At 40.1% G+C, this 13,725-nt stretch overlaps 2 protein-coding genes across 3 annotated transcripts; one reads left to right on the top strand and one right to left on the bottom strand.

The window, feature by feature from the left end:
* Positions 1–120: 120 nt before the first annotated feature.
* On the bottom strand, positions 121–4,322 carry LOC143450110 (something about silencing protein 10-like). 2 transcript variants are annotated; one of them, XM_076950523.1, is made up of 14 exons: positions 4,033–4,322; positions 3,190–3,963; positions 2,616–2,673; positions 2,449–2,547; positions 2,313–2,379; positions 2,171–2,245; positions 2,005–2,108; positions 1,788–1,934; positions 1,497–1,709; positions 1,329–1,423; positions 1,190–1,253; positions 1,035–1,114; positions 891–966; positions 121–825 (listed from the first exon to the last, which is right to left on the bottom strand). In XM_076950523.1, exons 2-14 carry the CDS (start codon positions 3,219–3,221, stop codon positions 628–630), a joined length of 1,308 nt encoding a protein of 435 aa, XP_076806638.1. In that variant the 5' UTR covers positions 3,222–3,963; positions 4,033–4,322; the 3' UTR covers positions 121–627. The 2 variants fall into 2 exon arrangements, with proteins under 2 accessions (XP_076806638.1, XP_076806637.1); XM_076950522.1 differs by having other exon boundaries at positions 3,190–4,322.
* Positions 4,323–5,321: 999 nt separating this feature from the next.
* On the top strand, positions 5,322–11,959 carry LOC143450224 (E3 ubiquitin-protein ligase RNF13-like). Its single transcript, XM_076950677.1, has 18 exons — positions 5,322–5,460; positions 6,261–6,403; positions 6,751–6,831; positions 7,366–7,503; positions 8,184–8,271; positions 8,812–8,893; positions 9,268–9,379; positions 9,713–9,806; positions 9,898–9,978; positions 10,044–10,157; positions 10,229–10,373; positions 10,450–10,583; positions 10,651–10,705; positions 10,931–11,049; positions 11,123–11,162; positions 11,228–11,281; positions 11,351–11,430; positions 11,489–11,959. The coding sequence occupies exons 2-18, from the start codon at positions 6,326–6,328 to the stop codon at positions 11,524–11,526; spliced, it is 1,533 nt and encodes a 510-aa protein (XP_076806792.1). The 5' UTR covers positions 5,322–5,460; positions 6,261–6,325; the 3' UTR covers positions 11,527–11,959.
* Positions 11,960–13,725: the final 1,766 nt, after the last annotated feature.

Raw genomic sequence — 13,725 nt, 5'->3', positions numbered from 1 at the left:
CAAGGTATGGATCATTATAGAATATTTAACTGCACTCTTTCAAAATAAGCAGACAGCCTGAGAATTAGTTCGACACCTCTGTGCATCATTTCTCACAAAAATTGACAAGATCTTTTTGAATTGCCTTTGCAAAAAGACATTTTATTTGTAACCTTCACATACAAGACAATAACACAAAATATTAGACGGTTGGGCGCCATGTCTCCAACTCAACAACTTTAACTTCTATCCATGCACACAGGTAAGTGGTGTCAACATGCTGAGCCGCAATCTTACTGCTGGCAGCTCAAATTGCCGAGACAGTCGAAGCCAACCATGAATTATAGCTCCTAATTTTAAAGCACAAATGTTCAAGGACCTGTCATTTCACGGTTGACTGCTCATGCATCTTCGACCTAAACGCGACTTTTCACGCAACCAATAGTCACAATGAAGCTCTAAAGCTCTACAAAGCTCGTTCATGCGACGCATATTCACGACACAGTGGAGGCGCAGAATGCAACAGTTTCCAAAAAATCAAACTCCTTCGGCGGCGCGAGGTAGGAAATGACGTCATCACATCCCGGCGATAAATCATAATCGTCTCCATAACAACCACGACACTTTGTACGTAACACACAAATGTGGTCAACGAATCCTAACACCCCGAACCACTCCGGCCCGAATACCGGAAGCTTCGCCCGAGTATTTGTTCATTTCCGGTTTGTATGACCTCACTTGACCCTTTCTTCGTATCTTTGCCTTCCGGTATTTTTCGCGATGCTTGACGCGCGGGTTCCGATCAACTTTCCGCTTCTTCGCTTGAGCTCCTTTGTTCTTGCTCATCTGAAGAATAATTCAGTTCATAATCTGTTCGAGCTTATTATGACGCAATAATAAGCCATAATTACCGCGTAATCGATGGCACGTCTTTCTACATCTTCTTCATCGTCGGGCTTTTGATCAAAGCTGTCATCTGGTGGGTCCCTGACAACACATCAATCATACAACAACGTCATAATGAGCTAATAATGAGACTGAAGTCTTGGACTCACCGGCTTGCCGACTCCATCATCGCGAGTCTCTCACTCAGGGTCACTCTGCTGTGCTTTTGCGACTCAACATTCGTCGAATCCTGAAAAATACGACAACAACTGATTCCAAGTTCAACTATCATAAGATGTCTATGGATATTGGGCGATGACCTCACCTTGTCAAGCGTTGGTCGCAGCTTCAAAGGCGACAGGGGATCCTCCTCAACCGAGCTCTCATCACTTCGCATTAAAAATAGAGAATTAGCTGAAATCTTTCAAAATTATGATTGAAAAATAATAAAAATTGCCACAAACTTCTCATCCGAGTTATCAGTGCGTCCGGGATCTTCCAAGGTTGCTTCAATCTCGTTCTCAAATCTCTCTTCAACTGTAGCAAGTTTGTTGATCAACTAAAAACCAAGACAAATTCCAGGTCGTGATCAACATAATTTGGTTTGATGTTGCAAGACAAGCGGCAAATACCGTTCTATATTGGAGCATTCTCTTTATCACAGGGTGGCGCTTCATGTTTTGCATCTTTGCCTTCATGGCCAAATAAAACGAGACGTTGATGAGATACGACGAATACAAATTGAACTTTGTTTCGATGAAGATTGCAGCTTTACCATGAATTCTTCCATCAGCGACCAACTTGACCAAAGGATGAATTTGCTCCTTAACTTCTCTCGCCTTCGACTGAAACAAAATTTCGAATAGATTTTGAGCAATTATATTTGAAGTTTGTGTTCGTTGTTAAACTGTGACTATTTGTACCTTGAAATCATTTATCAAATCTTGAATTTCTGGGGAATCCTGTTTGAGAAGTTTCCATTGTGCTTTGCTCGAGAGTTGGCTCACATCCACAACCACCTTCTCAGCCTGCTGAGTCATGCTCTGGTCTTCTGATTCAGCAGCTTCTAGCTGTTGAAATTATTTCGTTAGTTGAGAGGTTGTTAAATGGAGAGTTGGACGACTTCCTGCTGGATCAAACCTGGAAGAAGTCGAGTTGATCTTCGTCCATCTCCTCAACAAGTCTCTGCTGGATTTTGAGTGCTTCCTCTTCTTCTGCATCTTCCACAGCATCCCGATCCACTCCTGGAGGAATTCCATAGATATCAAACTGTGACAAGGACCGTGGTCGCAAGGAGGAAACTTACCTTCCAGCCCATCGAGGCGTTCTGCTCCGTAAAATGTTGATTGTTTCTTTCCCCACGCCTGGCTGCTCGGAATACCTTCACAAATAGAACCTGGTTTATAACTGCACAATGTGGTCATATAATTAAAGCCTCTGATTTTCACCATCGCTTTCGCTTGCATCATCGCTGACATCATCACTGCTTACATCATCGATGCCCAACACTTCCTCCTGTAAGCACAGAATTTACTAAAATGACGATAAAAATTCAGCAGAATAAAACAAATGACAAAAATTTACCTCATCAGCTAGTTCTTCATCACTGCTGTGATCTTCATGACTTGCATCGAGGTCCGCATGAAATCTGTCCACCTCATCCTGGTAAAAGTCTTCCAGCTCCTGAACAGTAACAATGATTTTACAAACTTGCACGGAAATTTGATTATTAATTAAATTTTAGAACGAACAGGATCCAGAGCAGCATCTTCATCGATGGCTTCATCAAGTCCTGATGAAATCTTCCTCCTGGAAAATGAATAAATATTGCCGTAAGGTTGATGCCAGCAGTCTCTTGCATTATCAAGTCTAGTGCGACACGACACATAATTAAACGACTGGTCGGTTTAGATTTTAAAAGTCATTGCAATCTTGAATGATTCTGTCGGGAAAAGCTCACAACATTTACATTAAATGAAACATTTCCTGCCACTGAAGGAGGCAATTAGTGCAAGTTCTCGTGGCTTTGAAAACACGCTGGCGCAAGGCTGATGATTAGACTAATGCGGAATAGAATAATACCAAAACAAGTGAAAAATTTTTAATTTTCATCAACTCTTCAGTCTCGTAAAGTTTTGCAAAACAATTTTATTGGTCGGGTGAACTATGGTAACAGTGGACCTCAAAGGCCCAAGTCTAAATGATAGTATAATAATAATTAAAAAAAGTAAGGTTGTAAGGCTAAGACACACTTTCCTTTACTCGTAAGTCACAAGGTAGGCTTAGCCTAGCCTATAAAAAAGTATACCTATACTGGTATGATACCTTTTACTAGCGTTTTTGCTTTTCTTCACCATTTTTATGTTGAATTTGGCAACAAAGCAGCAAGCTAAAGATCTAACTTGAATAGAAAAAGAACGAGAATAATTCGAATTCACAGATTTGAATAAGTTTCTTTCGTAAAATACGTTTCACTTTACCACACACTCATGTAACATTCCTTGTTCTAGGCTTGATTACCAGTTTACCTGTATCTACGATTGCACGTGAGTGGGCTAAAATATTGTTAATAAAACGTGGCGTAACGCCACACACTGAAAACATAATAATAAGACCTGTTTGAAGGCAAACTTTCGAGATATTTCCAATTCTACATCAATAATAAGAATAATCGCAAGAATTACTTTCAAGAAATTAAGGTTAAATAATAATTAGTTAATGCTGCTGTGCATCAAACACAAATGACTTCTCCCAGCATACTAGGTCACATTATGGATTAAGGTAAAAAAGACCTAATGATAAGCCACGTTGGTATTAAATGAAATCGTTTATACGGAAATCATGAAAATTTTGTAAGTTTATCGAAGGTAAATCCTCAATTCAGTGCACATGAAAGCTCCTAAAAGTGACACAAAAATAAAATGAAGCTGATCTCACATAAAGCCACATGCTAGAAGTCTACTTCCTTTGTGGCGCTTGTGACGTTTGTCAACTAAAGATAAAATAGCAACCGTGAGGGAGGACATCAAGCTGAGAGCAGCTTAGACGTAACGCACCAATTGCTCCCTCAATTTTACCAGCCAGAGATTCAAGTTTCACCTTTAAAATAAATCCAATCAGAATCGCTTACGGGATGTCATGAAAGTCGCCAAAAAACGTGCGCTTTACCGCAAAGTCCCAAATCTTGCTCATGCTCGTCCCAAGACAAATCTTGCCTGTACGCCGTGTTAGTCTGACTCCAGGGCGTGAATTTTATCATTCAATGTCAAAATATAATCATAAACAAAGTGAGCAAGAACCACTTTCTGTTGCCTGAGGTCGCAAAGTTTGCGGAAGCATCAGGATTAAGGATGGTTGCGTAAGATGTCCTGTACCGTTAATTGGGTAGAATTGGCAGCTAGCAGCCCATTATGCAATTAAGTTATCCTAAACTACTCTTAAGGCGACGATGTCGTTAACAGCAATCTTACTTTAATAGTTTTTGGTATCACTGGAACTAACTGTAGCTTAATAGGTAATATAGAAATCTAGTTGTTTTCATGCGAAAATATTTTGGATATTCCAATATATTATATCCTAATAATAATATGCACGAAACGACTTGCCTTTAACGTAACAACCAACTTATCATACCACTGTCTAAAGGTGTAGTCAAACATGGGGTATAAATTTGGCAATACTGTACCAAAATTTTTTTTACTGTTAACAGAAAAGTTTGTATCAATGAAATAATATGCATGTATGCCGCCAAAAGTAAAATTGTTTTAAATGCGCAGTTTCAGTTACTGAAAATAAGACAACACTGATACAGTTATAAATAGCCGTGCTGTGCAGGGCCCTTCTAAATGGATAGTTGCTTTCAATTCTTGTCAAAAATCGGATAATTGTTTCTCATCGTAAACGTCTTTCTAAAGCCCTAGTTCTTCTATCAAACAAAGAAGATTAGAACGTTAGTTAACTACACGTTCGCCGATTCGTGCATCATCTTATATTCGCGCATCATCTTAAACAGACCAGTCGTGTTTCTGTTCTACTTGCAGAAGATGGTTGTTGGCCGGTCATTAAATATCTGTCTCGTGATTCAAAGAATTTATTTCACGCATCCTTTGTCGAGATACTGCGTCATAGGCGGTTGATTATTCTGTCATTTAGTTTACTTCAGGGAGCTCAGTTGAAAAGCATATAACCTGAAGTGCAAAGTAGGTTATATAAGTTGTCAGTTGTGAGACGTCAGTCATATGTTGGCTTTAAACGTCCAACTTAAAACGAATAATAACTTAAACTATCGACTGCATTCGTCTATAGAAGATGTCTATAGAAATGCTTTTATTACCCACAATCCCTCAGAAAAACAAATTATGACGTCATATAAAGTCACAATACAGGAAGTTTGTAAAGGTTGTTTTCATTTCTCTCCATTGATGGGGGTTGATGATGACGCCAACCAACAAAGCGAAAGGAGACACGATCATATCCCAGGATGGGGGAAATGCAGCAGAACTTAAAACACGGAAGATGATGCTTTTAAAATTGGTCTGCACGGCCTGTTAACACATTAAACTGGGTTAAAACGCAGCACACAGGAAATTGTTTGAGGTGACAGATTTGGCGAAAATGGCTTTAGTGCGATCCACTCTTCACTATAATTGTGGTAGTTAGTATTATGCAGTGAACATGAACATTGTCTTGGCCTAATTTACATCCAGATATCCTGACATCACAGCCAGTTTAGTTTATTTACCGGCATCTGATCTACAGACCTGTTGCTGCATAAATTCATCGGAGAACTTTAATTGACTTTCATCTGTTCGTCATTTTTATAATCCTCATTCTTTTAAGGCGTGACCTACATGTCAACATAAGCTGCCATCGACCTACATTTTAATCAATACTTTATGGGTCAACAGGTCTGTGGCAGCGTGGTGGTTTGGATGTGGCAGTTCAGCAATTGTGTTAAACATTAAAACATAGCAACTGGATAGTCACATAAATTGTCAGAGCAGCAAGGGACCAAGCGCAACTGTAGTGTCCCATTTTCAGCCGTTTTGTTGTTTTGCAATTTATTTTTAGAAGTATTACCCATGGTAATGCCGAAATATCACAATTAGACTAATTGCTACAAGGTTATCTTCAGGCATAGGCAGACTCAATTGCACTGGTGCAAACAAGTCAAGTAACTAACAGAGCAAGTCCAAGTTATTTTAATTACATTCCCAGTAATTGAGTTGTTTATCAAGAAAACAAGTGCACAACCACAGGATGCCTTTGTAAACTAGACCCCATAGCTACTTAAATTGTGACGTCATCTGGTTGTGCACTTTTAAGTAGAAGCATACACTTGTCCTCTTATACATCTGATAAAGATTGCTTTTGTCATATTTCTTCTTATACTTTAGATTTAGAGATGAGTCCGTGTTCCGCGTGATCTTCAAATTTTTGTGTTTGATATTTTGATGTGATCATGGACAAGTTGAACATTTTGCTGATTTTCCTCATCCTACCTGTCCTGGTGATGAAAACGGACGCTGATGTGGTTGCTGTGAGTTATTTGTTTGATTTACGGCTTCTTGTTACATGTAATGACAGCAGGCTCGATTTTCCATCAACTTGAGTTGCATATATCTCAAAATCTCTGTATAATATAAATTATGCACCACACTGTTTGCGTTGATCTGTAGCCGAGTAACTCTTCTGCTCTACACTCAGCTGTTTACTTTATAACTGTAGCACAGTTATGTAATTGCTGCAGATCTTGTAGTAATTGTTGTTACATTTAACGCTGACGAGACGTGTTTAATCGACTAAGTTAACGAAAGCTTGTGCAAGAATGTTAAGTTGGTTTTGTCAACGTCCCGCTGAATAAGTTTAAGGTTTTTTATTTTTTAGACTGATTCCACCAATCGATCGATAGCATTTTCTGATTATGAGGCAGAATTCGGAACCAACGTCGGCCAATCCGGCATCGGAGTAAGTCAGCTTAAATCTTATAATTTCCACTCATTCAATGGTTTTCTCGATTTCAAAGTTAGAATAGACATCATTTTCAGACCTTTCTCACTCCACTAATAGATCAACAACTGCCCAAATCCACGTAACCGTAGTTGATTCAGCTTCTTGTGTAGCTTTAGCTTGCAGCGATATCCGTCGCAGCCAGTTATCGGTTTTGCAACCTATAAAAATATAATTTTGCACAAGTGATGGTGTCATGGTATTGGCTTGTGATAAAAAATGTAAAGTTTGCTTTTTCAAAGAACAAAAAAAAAACCTACAAAATATTTTCGCTTTGTTTAATACTGAGATGTTTTTCCCCCAACCCTGTTTGATTCTGTTTAAACTTGTAAGTTGTGTAATTTCACTTTCATCGTTGTAACCCAAGGAAGGACAGAAATCCACGATAACAAAGACCTGTCGTCTCTCGATGATTTATGTGAAGTAGGGGCGAGTTGTATTGCGTGAACTTGCTGTGTCCTGTGCCGTGCATTTATATCTGGTTTAACTCAGGGTCTATTAGCTGCTGCTGAGCCTTATGACGCGTGCGATCCGATAAAACGGAGGCCTTTTGTCAACACGACCAATGAAAACTCAACGTTGAATGCCTTCGCCCTCGTCATACGCGGTGGATGCGACTTTGGAAAGAAGGTGACTTGTTTATTGTGATGTCATGCTCTGTCATAAATGAGATGCATTCACTGTGATAGATGTGGGTTGCCTTTAGCTTAGTGTCATGATTGAAGTGAATTTTACTCAGCGGTTAACTTGAGCTGTCATATAAGCTACCTCAGTGGTTCTCAAACTTTTTTAAAAGAAAGTACGCAACGGTCTCCTAGCAATTTTGTAAATGCCTCACGGTCCCTGAAAAAATCAACACAAATAAACACAAAACAACACGTTGGTTTTTATGGTATCAATGTGACGGGTGTACCTGCTTCTTTGCAACCAGTTCGGCTATGTTTGCTTCCGTTCTGGACAACGCAACCCTAATATCGTGAATTACATTCAACCGGTTTCGAGCTTTTGGTTTAATGGCAAGTAGTGCCGTTTGCGGTCCCGGAAAATTGTCTCACGGACCCCAAAAGGACCGCGGGCGGCGGACCCCAGTTTGAGAACCACTGAGCTACCTCATTTATATTGGACTGGATAATTGTTGTATAAGTAAGCTTGGAAAAATCTATCTTGACTTTTCAACCTTTAATAATAATTTAACTGACAATATTTTAAGAGTTGCTGATATATGAGAAATGTTTTAAATCAAATTTGATTTGGCCAATGCTTAACAAAACAATAATTATAAAGAATTTTATGACTTTGATAAATTTCAGGTTCTGAACGCACAGAATGCTGGGTTTGATGCAGTCATTGTTTACAACGATGAGTCTGATGAACTGGTTAGGATGAACACAGCCTATGGTTGGTGCATCGTTTCTTTTCCACATATTCATGTTTGACCGCCAGCAGATAGTTTAAGGCTATTATATGTCAATTATGTGTTGCTAGCAACTAACTCAGTTGCCTCTGGCAGCCTATTGTCTACTCTTTATTACCTCATTGTAAGCACATTGTGACATCGTTTGTCATGTGATTATTTGCATTGTTGAGTTGTTGCAAATATGATGGATAAAGCTTTTGTGTCTTATCGATGTGTAGCTTGCATCCCTTCACAAGCTTTTGAAAATTTGTTTTGCCAAATTCTGAACATAAATTATAAAATTATATTACAATCTTAAATTTTTTGCCAGATAAATATTTTTGCCATGTTTGTGGAACTGTTTATAATTCTTTAAAAATAATTCACCAAAAGCAAACTAAAACCGGAGTTGAAAGTTGCTAATTTGACCACACGGCCCAGGTCAAACTAACCATAGTATAACCACACCATGAACTGGTTCTTGTGTTTTGGTGGAGCTTAATTTTTTTCTTACAAAGTTAATATTGTTTTTGTTGGCCCAGAATTAGACATTGCTATTCCTTCAGTATTCGTCGGCATAACAGCAGGTGAAGCGCTGGCAAGCTACTATCTCTACTACTTCAAGTAAGTTCTGTTGCTTTATCCTGGTTCACACCATTGTCTGTGTTTCTTTTATTGAGTTTAATCCATCTTTTGCGTGGAATTGTGTTCTTTGCTCATTCATCATTTCTCTTAATCACTGGTTATATGACACCATCTGGGTTCCTGGTGCATGGCGCCATACATGGCTTGCACCAATCTGGTGTGTTTTAAGGTTTCACTTTGACTTGGTTTCACTAAAAAGTTTCAGAGATCTTTTATAGACCCACAGCTAATTTCCTTCTGTGGTTGCAGAAGCATTAATTTTGAGAGATTGTTTTGGTCCCCAGGAACACTGACTTATTCATCTTATGTCAGATGTGACTGCGGCTATCTTAAAATTAAATTGTGTTGAGCAGAAACAACCCAAGCGTGACATTGTACCACAACACCCCGTTCTCCATCGACTATTACATCGTTCCATTCATCACTGTCATAGGAACTTGCTTTGTTGCACTCATTTTATTCATGGTGAGTTGGAAGCCCATCTTTAATGTGGTGTTTAAGCTTTATGAGATATCTATGGAAACTTGTCCACGAAATGACCATTTAGCCACCAGGTGGCAATATACATTTGGTTCTTCTGGTGGTGATCGTTGCTTGAAATAACTTGATTGACAATTTAGTCATTTGGAGATAACAGAGTTTGACAATCAAACAAAATAAACTAGATTTGGAAGCAATTTGCATTCGGGCAGGAGTTCCTTGATAGGCACAGCTGAGCAATTCTTCATGTTATCGATAACATTGCTATGCACTCTGCTCATACATGACCAGTTAAGATTTGAATATTTTTTGTTCCAGTTGGTTCGTTTCGTTCGAGGTAGGCATCGACAGAGAAGAAACCGGTTGTCACGGCAACGGCTAAAACAACTTCCAGTCAAACAATACAAAAAAGGTTACTTGGGGTTACTGCAAAGCGCTGATTTGGAATATTTTATGTGTTCTCAACGATTCGTAATGACCTCATGGAAATATTTGTGACATAGGCGATGAATATGATGTCTGTGCGATATGCCTGGATGATTACGAGGAGGGCGACAAACTCCGAGTGTTGCCATGCCAACACGGTGGGTAACTTGTAGCGTATGAGGTTGAAGCGTGGACGAGTGGTAACAACTTTATTACGTCACAGCCTATCACTGCAAATGTGTCGACCCGTGGCTCACCGCCACCAAGAGGGTTTGCCCGCTCTGCAAACGGAGAGTTCTTAGCGACGATGAAACGTCAAACTCCGAAGACGATTACGGTTCGAACTACTCCCATTGTTCAGCGATTCTATTCCAAATAGTTGATTCTTGTTCAATTGTTACATCACAGAGAGTGATGATGAAAGCGCACCATTGTTGCGAAATTCTGAGTCGAGTTCACAAGGAAGCACGAGGTACGGGACGGGATCAGACAATCCGCTGAGAAACTACTCTTCAAGTGCCGCGAGCACGATCACATCGGCGGGAGGTGAAAGGTGCCTCATGTGACGTGGAATCTGTTCATCATTCAAACTTGAACTCATTTAACCTAATCTTTTACCTGTTTACCAGCCCCGCCCCTTCCGATGTGGCCACGCCCTCCTTTGATGCGTTAAGTTCCCATGACAACCTTCATGGCCGAGTAGTCATGGAAAATGACCATGTGGTGAGTGAATCTCCGCCCCACCAAGTGTTGGTTTGTGCAGGTGAGTTTTAAATATGATGTCTGTGGTCGTGGCGCAATTTGATGTTGATGTTGCGTTTATTTCTTAGATATTTCTCCGAAACCTCACGGCAGTTTTGGTGCAGACTTGATGGAAGTTAACAGGTATATATTAATTCACTGCTGTGTTACCTAATAATTAGTATTATGACGTCACCTCCGATGAGTCTAGTAATAGATAACCATGGGCATTGTTTCATTTGAAGACATTTCACGGTTCCCAGTTTAATTCGAGTTCAAAGTTGAATTTCGCAATTTTGACCCTGCTATTTATTTCATGCCCTCTGGCTTAGTATTTTGCTCCTGTTAACTGTCATTATGACCTCATAGTACCGATTATGATTCCGAAGATGCATGTTTTTCTGTGACGTCATCAACTCCATTGGGCAATCATAACATTGACTCCATAGAATACCAATCAGCCAATGAAACTTCGCCAAGTCATTCTGGTGAGTGAGTAGCTCATAAATGAAAATGAAATGATCGAGTTTATTTTAACATTTAACGATACAATGTGCTCAGGACTGCCATCGCCTGGTGTCGCTGTCAACTTCGATGAAAGGTAAGTTCTGTTTCATCTCAACATGGCTCCATTCTGCGTCATTGCTGACGTCACTTCTTGTTCAGGTTCACTGCCCCCGACCAAGTTCAAGATGATGACGTCACACTACCCGGTTCAAGGTTGGTTGAATGTTGTATCCTGCACGAGTTACACTTTGCATGAGTCACAACGTTGTTTCGTGTGTTTAGCCGAGCCGATGACGTCGCAACCCGGGATGACGTAGAAGGGGAAGCACCGAGCACATCAGATGTCTGCTACAGATGGCAAGGTGAGGTTTGGCTCGCTCGTTCTCTCTTGTAATTTACGTCATCTCTGATCTTTGACAGGTCCTCAACGCTCCAACGACGATCACCCAATGCTATAATGACGTAATCATCATTGCCTCTGCGCGTTGACGTGTCGGGATCTTATTGGCGGCTCTTTTATCTTGCTTGTATTGTTTTTAATTTCATTTTAACATGAACAGTGTTGTCTCCATCATTCTATGAACTTGAGTGCCTTCGACCAGTCAGAATAGAATAGAGCATTGTTTATTTGCTCATAAGCTATTTTATAACGTAATTGGTCAAGTTAGGATGTTGCAATATAGCAATGACGTCACTGCTTTTCTACTCGTACAGTCCTATATTACTGCTCATTGTTGCGTCATAATGAGACTTTTAAACAATGGCAAGATGAGATCGTTGCATCATCATTTATTATGATTTTTTCTGCGCTATGTTGACGTCATCATTTACGTCATTTGTACATTTTCAAATTGTTTGCATTAAACTTTGAATAAACTACTAACGTGCGAATGACGTCATATGTTGTAATGCCCAGCAGCTTGCCGCTAGAGGATGCTGGCAAGCTGATTTTTGTTTGAAATCAACGGTTAATACGTCACAATACAACACGGTCAGGTGGTAGTTGACTCTTGTATTCCGTCGAGTCAGAATTCCCTGCGAGCGGCCACAGTCTTCGTAAGCTCTCCACTTCGATTTTATTGGAAAAGGAAAAACATGTTTTATTACGTCACAACGCAAAGCGCTCAACGAGCATAATTGTTGCGAAGAGCTCGTGAGTATTCGGGTGTGACGTAACAATCAGGACAATAGTGGGGTCAGATCTGGACTGAATAGTGGCCTTGGAGTCAAAGGTTTCTCGGTTCAGGGATATCCCCTAGTCGGCTCAAACTTCTCTGCACAACAATGACTCCTTGTGTGACGAAACACTCGATCTGTTTATGATTAAATTCGACGAAAAACCGATTTGGCCGCGGTGGTTGCGATAATCTCTCGATCGATGATTAATTGCGCGGCGGAAGTTTCCTCTCAACCAAAATCCGCTCCAAGTTGAAGGTCAGCGATGAGCTTATTATCAACACAACCGCGCTCTCGCCTTTTATCTCCGAAGGTGGCAACGTGCGAAGTTGCTCGAAGTGCTCGTAGGCCACTGCATTGTGTGACGTCACAGAGGTCGATCTTGCTTTCATCAACTGGGGAAAGTGTGACGTCATAAAACAGAAAAACTTTTTCCCGACAAGAAATGATGAATCGCGATCTGATGGGCTGGAGAAGCTTTAATTTACTTGACCAGACGTTTCCATTAAAAGGTTCTCAAAAATAAGTCAGATAAAAAAGAGTTTTAATTCGAGCCTCGCCCCTTAATTACAACTCGTGGAACCAAAATTGGTGTAAAATGTTCCATAAAAACCTTATTTCTCGGAAATAGTTTTCAAAGCGGCTCTTTACGCTTTTGCCGCGTTCTGTCTCGCGACTGCCCTGAGCGTCGCCCACGCAATATGAACCCAGCTCACGTATTTTGCGTCGTTGCGTATCAAGCGACGCATGACGCACGAACTCATAGGAGACGACATTTGAGTTGTTTTGCGGCTGAATCCTCCAAAACATATTTTTCACCGGCCGTGTTCAACGGAGCGGAACCACCGGCGCTATATTTGTAATTTCGGAGCAATCACATCAGAACTCGTGCCGCAAAATTTTGGAAAAAACAAAATATTTTGTAAATTTTAGAATTTCCAGTTGCTTTACTCAAATGACGTCACTACATGAGTGTAATTAGAAGACTGAGATTTTAATTGACGTCATAAGAGGGTTAATTTGGATATTTTGAGTCGATGTTTGCTTCCAAGTAGGATTAAATTTGCATCCATGGTTGTATCCAGTCTTACAAACAACTATATATATACCACTGATTGTCATAAACATCTTATAAAGACAAATTCTTTGTCGATTTTATTAAACTTTTAACTCACTGGTTGTTGGAAGTCAATTCACAACAAGCAGCATTGTGTTATATTCGTCTAAGCCGCCCAATAACAATCCCTCGACACGAGCTGTCAATCAAACAATCCATCATTGAAGTTGGCGAAACCACCTGAGTGCGGACGACATATTTCGTTGTCTTCAGCACAAACAATGCGTTATGAGCGATCTACGTAAATGTTAAACGCAGCAACATTAGCATCAGATACGAGGCACCGCTGGTGAAATACAAATTTTTATTTCTGTCAACGCTTTATTTATTTCTGCCAAATTTATTTCTACCAACGCTTCATCAC

This window comes from Clavelina lepadiformis, chromosome 3, assembly GCF_947623445.1.
Source record: "Clavelina lepadiformis chromosome 3, kaClaLepa1.1, whole genome shotgun sequence".
Lineage (NCBI taxonomy): Eukaryota > Metazoa > Chordata > Ascidiacea > Aplousobranchia > Clavelinidae > Clavelina > Clavelina lepadiformis.
Note: the sequence above shows the minus strand (reverse complement) of the source record. Positions and strands in the feature narration are given on the sequence as shown.

Bases quoted from the DNA above. Each gene is read 5' to 3' on its own strand.
- LOC143450110 (XM_076950522.1), bottom strand. From the start codon at position 3,221: ATGGTGAAGAAAAGCAAAAACGCTAGTAAAAG. The intron at 967-1,034 runs GTGAGTCCAAGA...ATGTGTTGTCAG, and splicing joins ATGATGGAGTCGGCAAGCCG to GGACCCACCAGATGACAGCT. The intron at 826-890 runs GTAATTATGGCT...ATTATTCTTCAG, and splicing joins GACGTGCCATCGATTACGCG to ATGAGCAAGAACAAAGGAGC.
- LOC143450224 (XM_076950677.1), top strand. From the start codon at position 6,326: ATGGACAAGTTGAACATTTTGCTGATTTTCCTCATCCTACCTGTCCTG. The intron at 8,894-9,267 runs GTAAGTTCTGTT...TGTGTTGAGCAG, and splicing joins TACTATCTCTACTACTTCAA to AAACAACCCAAGCGTGACAT. The intron at 11,163-11,227 runs GTAAGTTCTGTT...CTTCTTGTTCAG, and splicing joins GCTGTCAACTTCGATGAAAG to GTTCACTGCCCCCGACCAAG.